This window comes from Pelophylax lessonae (assembly GCF_965119305.1).
Source record: "Pelophylax lessonae genome assembly, chromosome: 6".
Taxonomy (NCBI): domain Eukaryota; kingdom Metazoa; phylum Chordata; class Amphibia; order Anura; family Ranidae; genus Pelophylax; species Pelophylax lessonae.
The window spans coordinates 234,274,548-234,289,164 of NC_138773.1; the positions used below are offsets into that span (position 1 = coordinate 234,274,548).

The 14,617-nt window shown below is 44.9% G+C and overlaps 1 protein-coding gene across 4 annotated transcripts in view; it reads left to right on the top strand.

Moving 5' to 3' along the window:
* The window catches only part of NCKAP1 (NCK associated protein 1), a 248,857-nt gene that overhangs the window by 101,352 nt on the left and 132,888 nt on the right, over positions 1-14,617 (top strand). For all 4 annotated transcript variants that reach the window (XM_082260288.1, XM_082260289.1, XM_082260290.1 and 1 more), the window contains 3 exons: positions 5,093-5,149; positions 6,201-6,297; positions 8,125-8,231. In XM_082260288.1, the coding sequence (XP_082116414.1) occupies positions 5,093-5,149; positions 6,201-6,297; positions 8,125-8,231 (261 nt within the window). The remainder of the gene's footprint in view (positions 1-5,092; positions 5,150-6,200; positions 6,298-8,124; positions 8,232-14,617) is intronic.

Here is a 14,617-nt window from a genome sequence, read left to right on the forward strand (position 1 = left end):
GGGCAGAAAGCTATTGACTCAGGTCTTCTTCCCATTTCTTAAAGGGTGTGGATTTGACAAATGTTAGTTTGTCTTCTAGGAGGTTATAAAAGAGGGAGATGCCCCTATGTGGGCACTTGGGATTAGTGAAAAAATTCCACGCAGACCTAGGGAGATAAATCCGGTAAGACTTAAAAGATTTAAGGAAATCGGAGATTTGAAAGAGTTTGTAGTAATCACCGGAGGGGATGTTGAATTTATCTTTTAGAGATTGGAAGTCTATGAGATGAACCCCACAGTATAGACCCAAAATCAGAGTAATACCCAGCGCCTTCCATGTAGCAAGAGTCAAGTTAGGTACACAGTGGGTTAGGGCCTGAATCGGCACAGGAACCTCTGCTAGGTCAGTGGTTGTGGAGGTCAGTTCACGTAGGTCTCTCCAAGCCATTAGAGATGCCTGGGTGGCCAATAGAAGTAAGGAGAGGTTGAAGGGCATCCAAGCATCCAACAACAGGAGAAGCAGTAGATGATAAACAGGGTTAAATACAAATTCAATAACACACCACATTGCCTCAGAGGGGGAGAACCAGCATTTAAGTTGGGCTAATCTTGATGGGACAGGAAGTGAAGGGACGAAAATATCAACCAGGCCCATACCACCAGCGGATTTGTGTTTTAGTAAAATGGCTTTTGCACTTCTTGGGCGTTTCCCCTGCCAAAGGTAACGTTGAAGTGAGGATGTTAAGGCTTTGAGGTGAGTACTTTTGAGAGGCACTGGAAGGATTCTTATCAGATACAATATTTGGGGTAATAGATGCATTTTGTAGGCTGCCAATCTGCCCGACCATATAAGTTCAGTTTTAGCTGTATGTGACATCTCTGTGGAGAATTTATCTATTCATTTAGAGTAATTGAGGTTAGCCAGTTGCGATGGTTGGGCAGGTATATGGATGCCTAAGTAAGGGATCGCTGTGTTGGCCCAGGTGTAGGGGAAAGTTGTTTGAAGGGATGTTTGCAGGGCAGGGGAAATATCCAGGCCTAGGATGAGCGACTTAGTAAAATTGACTTTATAATAGGAGATTCGACTAAAATCGTTACCAACGGTATGCTTGTAGGGCAGGGAGGCAGCTGGTTTGTTCAGGAAAAGAATAATATCATCTGCGAATAGGTTAATTTTATGGGTTGTGAAGGAGTGGGTAGGGCCTTTTGATGTTGGAGTGAGAGCGAATCGTTTCAGCTAGGAGCTCAATGAACAGATTCGAGATTTTGGGTGAGAGATGACAACCCTGCCTGGTTCCGTTGCTAATTGAGAACGGTATGGACAGGATGTTTGAAGTGTATACCTGTGCACAAGGGGATGAATAAAGGGCTAATATTGCGGAAAGTATGGAGCCTGTAAAGCCAAATTTATGGAGAGTGGATACCATGTAACCCCAGTGCACCCTATCAAATGCCTTCTCTGCATCCAAGGAAAGGAGCAGAGAAGGCATTCGGCAGCACTTGACATACTGGATGACATTGATAACTCTTCTGGTGGCATCAGATGCCTACCTGCCCGTCATAAACCCAGTCTGATCTGGCTTAATTAGGGATGGAAGGATTGGCAGGAGTCTAGAGACCAATATTTTTGCATACAATTTTACGTCAGTATTAAGTAACGAGATAGGACGCAAATTCGAAGGGGTGTCAGGGTCTTTGCCCGGTTTAGTTATAGTTATCACAAATGCTTTAAACATTTCAGAGGAAAACGAGGCAGAGGACACTGCTTCTGAGTAGACTGAACTCAAGGATGGCGTAAGAATGTCAGAGAAGACTTTGAAATCATTAGTGAGGCCTGTCAGGGCCAGGTGTCTTGCCTGAAGGTTATGTCCTTATAGCTGTCTAGAAGAGCTGTCTAGAAGAGAAAAAAGTAAAGTCTCGTTCGTTAGTGTTGACACCTCCATATGTTATAAATTTCTTCCAAATGTAGCAAAGACTGTAGGTCCGGGTGCAGTCGTTTTGACATAGAGGTGGTGTCTTAAGGACTTGTCAACTATTAAGTTTAAATCACCACATTCTATTACGGCTCATTTTTTGGTAGATTCAAGTTTCCAGAAGAACTTCCTCGGGAACCGTATCTGGCGAGCATTGCCAGTCTATGTGTCCCAAATAGTGTAGAGTTTGTTGTTGAGCTCGGCCACCAAAATAAAAAAAAAAACGGCCTTCAGGGTGCTATCAGAACACCTCTGCGCTTGGAGGGAGCAGAAGCTGTATAGATGTGGGAGTAAGACTTGTGGCGAAAGATAGAATTAGCTGTATCAAAGTGTGTCTCCTGTATGCCCAGGATGTCGCTGCGAAGCTTCTTCGCTTCTCTCCAAGCATTAGCCCTTTTGGCCGGATGATTTAGACCATTAACATTAAATGTTATAGTTAGCACCATTGTAGGTCAGTTATAGGAAGATAACGACAGTACCTTCAGGTCAACGCAAAAGCTGCAATGGTGGTCCCCACAGGAGGAACTCCAGATACATGGGACTTTCTAGGGTACAGCATGTCACACCGTCGTGGAACCTGAACAGCAAGTCCATCCGGGTTGGTACTTTGGACACCTAAAGAGAGAGAGAAAAAAACAAATACATAACCATACAGCATATGTAAAACTGTAAAAAGTGGGATTCCAGACGGAATCTGATGGCAGTTTAACTGAACTGCACAGAACTCAGTGGGGGGAAAGTTTGCAGCATCTACATAGCCAAGGCTTCATGATATTAAGGTCATGTAGAGTTATGCGATTGGGTTGCTCCTGATTTATTTTTCCAGTTTTTCCTCTTGTAAGACACCGTGTGCCAGTCGCTTTGTACATGAGATGGGGAGGCCGAGAGAGAGGACTTTCAGGGTCTGGGGTGGGTAGTATATCCAAGAGCGAAGCAGGTTGAGACCTTCTTCGAGAGAGGAGACCGTGGAGGTCTGACCCTTGTAGGTGATGGTTAACTTGTTGGGGTAGCCCCATCTGTATATAACATTGTGATTGCGCAGCGCCTTAGTGATAGGCAGGAGTGATTTTCTCTTCTGCATGGTATGCTGCGAAAGATCCACGAAGACCTGCAACGTTGCATACTTCTCAGGGGGTTGTTGAGGTTTCCAGAATGCAATCATAAATTGTTTCTTAATATGATAAAAGTGCACTCTTATCAACTCATCCCTGGGGATATGATCAGGCAGATGCTGGGGCTTTGGAAGGCGATGGATGCGGTCAATGACCAATTCTGTAGCAGGGGATGACCCCAGAAAGGATTGTAGAAGTTCTCTTGCATACTGTGCAAGTTGGGAAGGCTGAACTGACTCGGGGACCCTCTCAATTTAACATTGTTCCTGCGGGATCTATCCTCCAAATCTGCCAGCTTGTCCCTGAGCCATGCTACTTCCTCTGCTTGGTCATTATGTGCATCAATCAGTGAGTTGTGGGATGAAGCAAATTCCCCATTTTTTGTTCTATATGATCCACTCTGCCTGTCAGTTCATGTACATCCTTTTTGAAGTCTCTCATACATTCCATCATATCTGCATGTAAAGAACTGCGCAGGGAGATGAGCATATCCTTTAGTGTGGTATCAGATAGGGGTTAAATGATTGTGGGGAAAGAGTTAATGGTGTCCGACAATTCCCTGGTATCCTCCATAGAGTCAAATGTGCAGCTCACCTTATCTTGTTGTGGTGAGCAGGATGGGAGTGGAGGCCGTCAGCGATCCATTCTGCGTATGGGTGGTAGGGCCCCTCTGAGACTGCGGACTCGGCGTGGATGCCTCCACATGAGGCAGGCGAGCGGCCACCGGCGCCATCTTGGGGAAGGCCCGGGCCGGCCCGGAGGAAAAAAGTTGTGTAACTTCTGTGGCTGTACCGGATCCTTCCTCTTTCTCGTCATTCCAGTGGTCAGGAGGGCTTTGTACTGCGACTGGGGGTGTTCAGAGTCAAATATGGGCATCGCAATCTATGCTGGAAGCCGTTTCAGGAGCGGAGCTGCAGCTCTAAGCGTCCATCCAGCAGCGCGGTAGCCAGGACCCCCCCCCCCTTCCCTACAATGAAACTTAATTTGCACAGGTTTCTCCCCCCAACCCCCCACCTGCTACTACATTTGGGCAGGACTGTGACTTTCATACTTGCAGATCAGACTCTTTCTCCTTTTTAAATAAGTGATTAAATTATCAGCAGCCTAATTTGCGTTTTGGCAAAGTGCCCATCAAGCGTCTTTTTGGTGCTCCTATTTTTCAGTAAAATATAGCAATTCGATTTGGAATCCAGTTATCAGCACAGTTAGTCTAAAGCCTAGTACACATTGTTTTTTTTTCCCCCCTTCAACCGGGCTGAATGGGAAAACAAACTTGACATCTCAGGTCAGAGCCACTGTACTAACAATCTAATGTTAGTACAGCAATCTCCCCTGCTGTTCTATTGTGTTCTGACAGGGGGACTAACTCTCCCCTCCCCGACAGAACACTCCGGTCAGTGCTTTCAGTCATTGGCTGAGACCACTGATCGGGAGCCACTCAATAGACCTTTTTCAGTTCTTCCCCTTCAGCCAGCTTCTTTGGACCGGCTGCAGTACAAACAGGCCGAATGTTAGCCAGTTTCTGTTATGTAAAATTAGGCCTGTGAGTATGGGGCTTTGGATGTGATGACGCAGAAGGGGACAGTGATCATGCTTCACGGTCCTGCAGTTGACAGTGGTGCCAGTGTGCAGGCAGACTTTCCCTGACAGTTTTTGGAGCCATCACTGAATTTGTAGTAAGGAAACAGGTACAATAGATATTTCTGGCAGTACACGGTGAATATCTTTTTGTAAGTGGACCCTAAAGCAAGCTGTGTGCTTATGTATGAGATGGGTTAATTTCTCATCAGGCTCCATGGAACACTATAGTATGTGTTCAAGCGTAAGCTCCTTGGGCAGAAACTAATGTGAATGTAAAATAAATATGTAAAGCGCTGCATAAATAGACGGTGCTGTAATAGTGCGTGTAATGAAACAAGCGGACAATTTCAAGTTTGTATTTATACAACCCAGTATATCGCTGACATTTGAGAGTTTGTTGCTTTGTGCTTCTTTGTACTGCATGATTTATTTATTTTTTCTCTACAGTTACAACAAAAGAATAAATGACATCAGAGAGTGCAAAGAAAACGCCGTATCACATGCGTAAGTAAATTTTGTATAATACACACACACATATATATATCTTTTCCTGATATGAGACAAATTTTATAACTATGAAGCGTTAATATTATTTTTGTTTCAATCTGTATTTTATTAAAGTTCTAAGAATGTACATTATCATAGTGGACACAGCCACTTTAAACCTGTTATGTCATAACAATCAACTTAAAATTTTAACAATTCATACAACTAAAATCTTTTTTTTTTCCTTTCTTTTTTCTTTCTCCGGTGTATCTGATATATTTTAAATTCAGTTCAATTCTATTCATTTCTCAACTGTTACTTTGTTGTACTATCATCATCGACTAAGTAGAAACGAAATATAATCAGTCAGTTATATAAAGCTAATTCCGACCCTACAAAGATAAGGGCATAGCGGGTGAGACAGGAAAGATCCCCGCCAATTTTATAATCATTTTAAATCTTTTTATTCATAAAAGAAGGAAAGGGGGAATACATTTCCCCTAATACCTATCTAATGAGAAGAGAACAGGGGAGAGAGAGGGAAAAAAAAAAAAAACCCCATCACACACCCCTCCTCTCACCCAATTAGTGATAATTATATCTCGTTTTCATTAATCAAGGAATAGTTCCTTATGTGCATGTCTCATGTATATCCATATTCCTAAAAAAAAAAAAAAAAAAAAAAAAAAAACAGTCTCTGCTTCAGACAGCATGAAGCCTTAATATTAAGGCTCCGTTCACATGTCAGCGTATGGATCGCGGCGCGATTCCGCCTGCGATCCGGAGATTATTGCAAATCGCGGGACGCCTGTGCGTTGCCCGTGATTTGAAATAGCCCCCCAAACGCTGAGCGATGTTGCCGCGATTTCTGCCTGCCGAATCGCGGTAACATCGCGCAAAGAAAAACGCGGGACGCAATACGCTCCAAAGAAGCACCGCGATCCATACGCTGACATGTGAATGCAGCCTAAAGCACATTGTTTTGTTTTTTGTTTTCCAAATAGATTAGCAGTGGTTGTGGTATGTAGAAGATACTGACTTTTTTTTTTTTTTTTTTTTTTTCTTTAAGTGGTGCAACTCATAGAGAGAGACGTAAATTTTTAAGATCTGCCCTAAAGGAACTTGCAACAGTTCTTTCCGACCAGCCGGGTTTGCTCGGGCCTAAGGTATGTATTCTGCAACTGTATCATGCTTATGTCCTTGTTCTGAGGCAATTGTAATGGGGCGTCGAGGGGGCAGGTCTCTTTAAAAGGAAGTTCACCATGAGAACCGTGCTAGGTGACTTTTGATGAGACACTGATGCAAATGGTAAAGGCTAGAGTAAAAGTAGAAAGTTCTGCCTATGTTAAAGCGGAACTCCACCCAAAAGGGGAATTTCCGCTTTAAGGACTCATCCCCCGCTCCTCTTGCACAATTGGCACTTTTGAGGAGTGGGGGTGGGGGGAGCAGGTACCAGATTTTGACAGGTACATGCTCCCACTTCCATTGCGCTCGGCAACAGAGGTTTCCGCTGCAGGCTTCTGGGAAACTGACAGGTCCCAGAAGACTGCATCCACCAGTCAGGATGAGCAGTGGGCACCTGTCTGTGAAGCTGCACGCTGTCACAACCAGTTGCCCATAGTGAACTTGCCGGCGCCACCGAGAGAGGCTGGAGGATGAAAACGGCTGGGGTGAGCTCACCGCTGGACCGTGGGACAGTAAGCAGCTACACTTTTTTTTTTTTTTTTTTGTTTTTTAAGCTGCTGACTTTTATTTTGTGCCTGGAGATCCTCTTTAAGTGGTTTGTTGCATGCTTGCACAGTCTTCAATTTGCCCGGAGATCAGCTTTTAAAAATAACACAATAAGGCATCCTAGATGTAGCACCCTCCTAGATAGGTGCTAGAGAGAGTATATTTTTGGCTCTGTTTGCCTATCAGAGGAGCAGCAGGTAAAATCTATATTGCGCTCTGCTTAACAGAGAGCAGGATCTGTGAGGTCTGCGCAGTGTGCCCAGTGTGTGATGTATCTGGTCCGAGGGAGTGTCCCAACTGTGTCCAATGGGGAGGCACCTTGACTTTTGATACAGCCCCAGGGATTGGCACAGACTGTTTGTCTCGGTGCATTGTGTGGCAGGGTATTAAACGCCAGGGGCACATGAGGTAGAGGTCTTTGGCGGTAAGCAGAGTCCCAGAAGGAGGCGGCTGCCTCCTCCTCTTCTGCTGCATCTGGTGATGGTCACAGGCAGTTGGCCTGGTCAACCTACAGAGTAGAGCTGAACCCAGAGGTCCAGGAGAGCTGACTGTAGGAGTTGGGGCACTGCGAGAATCTGGAAAGCAGTATAGTGAGTACAGAGGATCTTGCCCAGGAAGGGGACCACTCCAGAGAGTGTAGTCAGTGGATGGGTGTCAGCTGGTATAGTGAAAGGGGGTACTGGGGGGAGTACCCTGAAGAGAAATACAAACAGGAACATTTACCCTAGCTTCATTCAAGTGGCAGGATGAAGTAGCGGCCTTGCCGCATCCTCAATTTAGAAGTCCTCAAGAAACTGTGAATAGTTCAAGGTTGGAGTAAAATAAAAGCAACAAACATCTACCCTAGACTGATCATTGACTGAGCCAAGAACATAAAGTGTTGAGAATTCTGCATGCAGTTGCTACAGGTAACCCAGGGGAATCCAAAAGTGTTAATCACCAGCAGTCCCCTAGGGGGCAGTGCTACATAAAGAAAGAAATCCTAATAAATATGAGCGGTTCTATAATATTTAAACAAATATACCTGTTTAGGGGTTTAAGACCCAAAGTAGACTCCTAGTTCATGATGCCCTTAGTTTTGTCAAAACTAAATGCTTTTTGAGTTTATTGGCAAATATTCTATTGTAGTAAATTGTGGTCCTGTTGTATAAAATGCAAAATATAGTTTGTACGCCACTTGCATAAAGGACATATTCAGCATTGTCAGGAGGGGAGTGGGTCTCTACTGAAGACAAACCAATCAGATGTCCTTTTTATTCTAGGCACTTTTTGTATTCATGGCATTGTCATTTGCCCGAGATGAAATTATCTGGTTACTACGACATGCGGATAACATTCCAAAGAAGATTGCAGATGATTTTATGGATAAGTGAGTCCCATTCTTTGTGCCATAATTCCTTTTTTTTTTTCTCTTTTCATGCGTGTGTATTGAAAACCTGGTATTTTTCATACATGCCGGCTTTCCACATTGAATGTGACCTGTGATGCCTCCTTATTAGAACTTGCTTTTAATCATTTAACAGTGTAGCTATTGCAATAGCTGATCATGCAAATGCTGTCAGGCCTGAAAGTACAGGAGTTCCATTTTTATCTACTGTCACAATGATTTCCCAAAGTGATAATGTAAATAGTGGGGAAGGTTTTTAAACCCTCTGTCAGGTTTTTATTGAAAGCGGTGTCCCCTTAGAAGAGAATTACCCCTATACTTGTACTGTTGAATTTTGTCACTGAGAGAGAAAATTAAGTAAAATCCAAAATGTTATAGTTCCCAGAAAAAGAGGTAAAAAATAATTGTCCAATGGGGCGTCAGTTCAGGGACAACTGTTTAAGATGGGTGTTCACCTCTAACTTCCTATTGCATCACTGGAACAAGCATTGAAGAGAAATTTCCCAAATGGTAGACTGCAAGCACGAAAAAAATAACCTGGCAGGGGGTCTTAACCCTACTCTAAACAAAAATTCTTTCTCATTTATTAAGGGACACAGGAATTCAGATAGTCGGGTATACTGCTTCCTACAGCTAGAGAACAATGGAAGGCAAAAAATATTGTAAGCCAGCCCCTTTATAACCCTTCCTCTACCCAGCATGCCTCAGGTTTTTGCTAGTGTCCGAGGGTGGGCATTTACAGTATTCTACAGCAGTGTTTCTCAACTCCGGTCCTCAGGGCACACTAACAGGCCAGGTTTGCAAGAAAACGGAAATATATCACAGGTGATATCATTTGCTGCTCAGTGATTGCAGTATTCTAGTCTGCATCTCCCCAAGGTAATACTTAAAATCTGGCCTGTTAGTGTGCCCTGAGGACCGGAGTTGAGAACCACTGTTCTACAGGTCTGCTGGGAAAAGTCTAACCCGATTTACTAGCTTTTATTTTTCTTTACTTTTTCTTATATTTTTCTGATTTCTTTTTCTCATGACCGTGTTGTTGCTACATAATTTCTCGAGCTAGTATCTACATTGCAGCTATTCCGCTCAGCCTTTCCTCAGCTTGGCTTTGGAGTGCCGTACCTGAACCCCAATGGGTATGCAGGGTTAGCCTGAATGTAACCTTCAATAACTGGGCTCTGCATTTTGATGCTTACCAGACATAAATGTATAGGTAAAAGTTAGCCATGGAACACTTTACATGCTCGGAGCTGTGGCGCAGTCTCATGTATGACCCTATTTCTGAAGACTCACCCTGTGAGTAAAGCCCCGTACACATGCAACGATTATCGGCCGACCGTCCGCCTTTTGTCCAGAGTTGTGTTTTGTTGGTTGGAATGTGCCTAGACTGCACACGAATTTTCTCGCCCAACAAAATTCTACTTCAGAAGTGATGTCATGTGTTGGTTTGCTTTCTTTGTGTTCTTTCTTCTCTGAGCATGCCCAGTCTTGCTCATTAGATTTTTCCCTGTCAATCTGTACGGACTGCACGAAAATCGGCCGTGTTTTGACGGCGGACAAAAATTTTATAGCTTGCACACCAGATATTTTTCGGCCGAAAAGTCGGAGTTGGTTGTCGGCAGTGGCGGTTCTACATTAAATTGCTCCCCGGGCGAGACTCCCTCCCGGCGCCCCCCCCCCCCCCCAAAAAAAAAAAAAAATGACAAAAGGCTCTGTGTACAATCCCTGTCTGGAATCTAAGGCAGGTAGTTTCAGTCCTTTTGTTACCTTAGAAATTTTTTAGCTGGGTTAGGTGCCCTTTACTTTAACGGTTACACTTACAGTAAAGCCTCACTTACAAAAACATAAATAAGGATATAAAGCAAAAAATATTTTATGGTAACAAGAATATATACTTTTCATGATAGATAGTGATCTAAGACTTCTGAAAAGGGGTTCTCAGTTTCTAGCAGCATGACAAATGATTCCGAGTCCGACCTACCCTAACCTTGCTGCTGCTGTGCTGTGCAGCCTGCACAGTGCAGGTGTGTGAACATAGAAGAGAGAGCGAGAGCAACTTACCTGCAAGTATGTGTAGTGACTACAGTACAGTCAGTGTACACTACTCTCCTCGGCTCCTCCTCCTCGCCTTCCGCGCCGCTGCTGTGTGTGTAGTGTACAGTACTCCTTGGTGGCTCGGCTCCTCCTCCTCGCCTCCCCCCCGCCCTCGCTAGTTCTGAGCGCGCCGCCACCGCTGCTGTGTGTGTAGTGTACAGTACTCCTCGGCGGCTCGGCTCCTCCTCCTCGCCTCCCCCCCGCCCCCGCTAGTTCTGAGCGCGCCGCTGCTGTGTGTGTGTACTCTCCTCGCCTCCTCCCCCCGCTAGTTCTGAGCTGCATTATGCAAAATCCCCGTTCCAGCCGCCGGCTCCTTCAGCAGAAGGGGCGGCAGCGGCGCCGCATCCCACAGCAAAGGTGATTTTCTTTTTCTCCATGACCACCACCACCAGGTTAGTGCCGAGTGCCGCCCCCCCACGTGATGCCGCCCCGGGCGGCTGCCCTGTTCGCCCGTGCCCAAAACCGCCACTGGTTGTCGGAAGCATCATACTAACAAGCCGAAAATCGGCAGATGGGTCGTTGGACGAAAATTCCCTGCCGATTTTCGATGTGTGTGTACGAGGCTTTAGGCTGTTGGGGCTGAAGCACAGGGAGCTACCACACTATTTGAGCCACTGGGCACCTTTCAAATTTCCCCTATTAAAGGATAGGATTGTGGAACATCTTAAATCTTATGGATTGCAAGATGAAAAACAACATGGGTTTACTTCAGGGAGATCATGTCAAACAAATCTTATAGATTTTTTTGACTGGGTGACTAAAATAATAGACGGTTGAGGTGCAGTAGACATTGCATATCTAGATTTTAGTAAGGCTTTTGACACTGTCCCACATAGAAGACTTATCAATAAACTGCAGTCATTGAGCATGGACTCCCATATTGTTGAGTGGATTAGGCAGTGGCTGAGTGACAGTCAACAGAGGGTTGTAGTCAATGGAGAACATTCAGAACAAGGTCATGTTACCAGTGGGGTACCTCAGGGATCTGTACTGGGACCAATTTTGTTTAATATCTTCATAAGTGATATTGCAAAAGGCCTCGATGGTAAGGTTTGTATTTTTGCTGATGACACAAAGATATGTAACAGGGTTGATGTTCCTGGAGGGAAACGCCAAATGGAAAAGGATTTAGGAAAACTAGAAGAATGGTCAGAACTCTGGCAACTGAAATTTAATGTGGATAAGTGCAAGATAATGCACCTGGGACGTAAAAACCCAAGGGCAGAATATAGAATATTTGACACAGTCCTGACCTCAGTATCTGAGGAAAGGGATTTAGGAGTAATTATTTCAGAAGACTTAAAGGTGGGAAGACAATGTAATAGAGCAGCACGAAATGCCAGCAGAATGCTTGGATGTATAGGGAGAGGTATAAGCAGTAGAAAGAGAGAAGTGCTTATGCCGCTGTACAGAACACTGGTGAGACCTCACTTGGAGTATTGTGCGCAGTACTGGAGGCCATATCTCCAGAAGGATATAGATACTCTAGAGAGAGTTCAGAGAAGAGCTACTAAACTAGTACATGGATTGCAGGAAAAAACTTACCAGGAAAGGTTAAAGGACCTTAACATGTATAGCTTGGAAGAAAGAAGAGACAGGGGATATGATAGAAACTTTTAAATACATAAAGTGAATCAACTCGGTAAAGGAGGAGAGCATATTTAAAAGAAGAAAAACTACCACAAGAGGACACAGTTTTAAATTAGAGGGGCAAAGGTTTAAAAGTAATATGAGGAAGTATTACTTTACTGAGAGAGTAGTGGATGCATGGAATAACCTTCCTGCAGAAGTGGTAGCTGCAAATACAGTGAAGGAGTTTAAGCATGCATGGGATAGACATAAGGCTATCCTTCATATTAGATAGGGCCAGGGACTATTCATAGGATTCAAATATATTGGGCAGACTAGATGGGCCAAATGGTTCTTATCTGCCGACACATTCTATGTTTCTATGTTTCCCACTAATTTTTAAAGAATAAGTTCACCCTTGGGAACATGTTACATTATCCACCTGGTTTTAGGGTTGTTCTCACTGCTGTGGCTGCCCCCCACTGCTCATTCTCCCTGTGACAGTACCAGTTGTCACTTTTTGAAAACCGCATGGCCGCGCTCTGTGTATGAATGAACTACTAGTCCTGACATCCTTTGCAGCTGTCGACTTGTAGTTTTCAATGAACTACCATGGCATTGTGAGAGCAGTGCTGGTTCATTGATTCTTCCTGTCATAATGTATCAGCTTCCTCGTATTGGGGTATGAGCAGGCAGATACCGACAGATCTGCAGGAAACCTGCATGGCAAATGCTTTCCAGGATCCTGCAACAAAAAATATATGCACATTTTTTTTTACCTGCAAAAAAAGTGAATTTATTTAATTTTTTTTAACAAAGTAAACTCCTCTTGGACTGATGTCATCTGCTGGGTGGAGTGTCATGCTGCTCCTTGCCAGTTACCTGGTCACCTCTGGCCACGCCAATTCTCCTCAGCGCTTGCTGAGGAGGACAGTCTTATGCCTCGTACACACGCATCGATTATTGGCCGTGAATTTTCGGCCAACGTCCGATCGGCCGATTTTCGGCTTGTTAGTATGATGCTTTCAACAACCGACTCCGACTTTTCGGCTGAATAAAATCTGGTGTGCAGGCTATAAAATTTTTGTTGGCCGTCAACACAACGGCCGATTTTCAGTCAGTCAGTACAGATTTCGGCAGACAAAAATCTGATGAGCAAGACTGGGCATGCTCAGAGAAGAAAATACACACGGAAAGTAAACCAACACATGACATCACTTCTGAAGTAGATTTTTGTTGTCTGAGAAAATTTGTGTGCAGTCTAGGCACATTCCAACCAACAAAACACAACTTGGACAAAAGACGGCCGATCGTTCGGCCGATAACCGTTGCGTGTGTACGAGGCGTAACTGTTATGGGTCTACTCTGTATCCTCTGAGGCAACTAGTGTCTGGAACCTGGTTCCCCTATAGTTATAGGGTCTGCATTATTGGCGTTTTCCTCAGTTCCATTGTGAGAGGCCAAGTTTCCTCCTTTGTCAGCAGGCAGCAGATCCTGGCCTCCTGCTGCAGATATTCTCCGCTGGGAGTAGTGGATATTTGTAGAACTTTTATTTTCTCTTGGAAATGGGTCCTCCTTCCTTCGCTGCCCCGCAGCCTCCTGGGGAACGTCTGCATATGTCTTCCCTTGTTCTGGCCTTAATCAGGTGAATACTGTTAGCAGTTCTGCTATGATTTCTGTCCTTTGATTTGACCCTTTACTGGACCTGTGGGAATTAAGAGTTTTTCAGACCTAAGGCTTGTAGTGTGTTTTGCAAATGTCCTCAGCATGGCCCATCCACACTCTGGGGTGACTGAGAGGATGTTTTTAATCTCATCACTTGATCAGAAAGGTTAGTTTGACTTTGATTCCATCCTAGTTTTCACTAATAACTTGTTCCTGCTTGGGATTGTTTCCAGTGGTTTCTTGTTGACTACTTCAGGTGATGCATTTCCTTTTCCTTGTTTAGGAATTTGTTTCACCTGTTTAAAGCAGAGTTCCAGCCATTTACTCACCTGTCCAACGGTCCAGCGATGCGGCCGCCCGAAGCCTCGATCCTCTCCCTCGGCGCCGGCATCACTGCTGTGGGCACCCGGCTGTTACAGTTTGCGGCTTCACAGCCGGGTACCCACTGCGCATGCGCGAGTCGCGCTGCACGCCGTGATTGGCCGGCAATCTTCTGGGACCTCTGACGTGTCCCAGAAGATTGCAGGGAGGGAGGGGGAGAGGAGAACTTCCGCTCAGGGCGCCGCGGCACTCCGAGCGGAAGTGGGAGCGGGTACCTGTCAAAACTAGGTACCCGCTCCCCCCCCCAAAAAATGACATGCCAAATGTGGCATGTCGGGGGGTCAGGACTCCCTAAAGCGGAAGTTCCACTTTTGGGTGGAACTCCGCTTTAAGTTGGTTTTCTTGTTGCTTCTGCTGTTGGGGCTCCCTTCCGTGTAGAGTTGTTCCTCTGGTGGAAACTTTCTCTATCCATGAAACATGAGGTTGATTTTCCTTGCTCTTTTTGGCCTATCTGGGGGTTCTACTTCTTTTTCAGATTGGGGCATTGGACCTTCATGCCAGTCCTTGGCTGTAGGCAGTACCCAGTTTTCTTCCGGAGGCTTTTAAGTGTGTGTTGCCCATCTCTGTTGGATTACATTTGCGCATCTTGACTGTATCTGAATTCCTGTGTCCCTCTAAGGCAGGGGTGTCCAAACTACGGCCCTCCAGCAGTTCAGGAA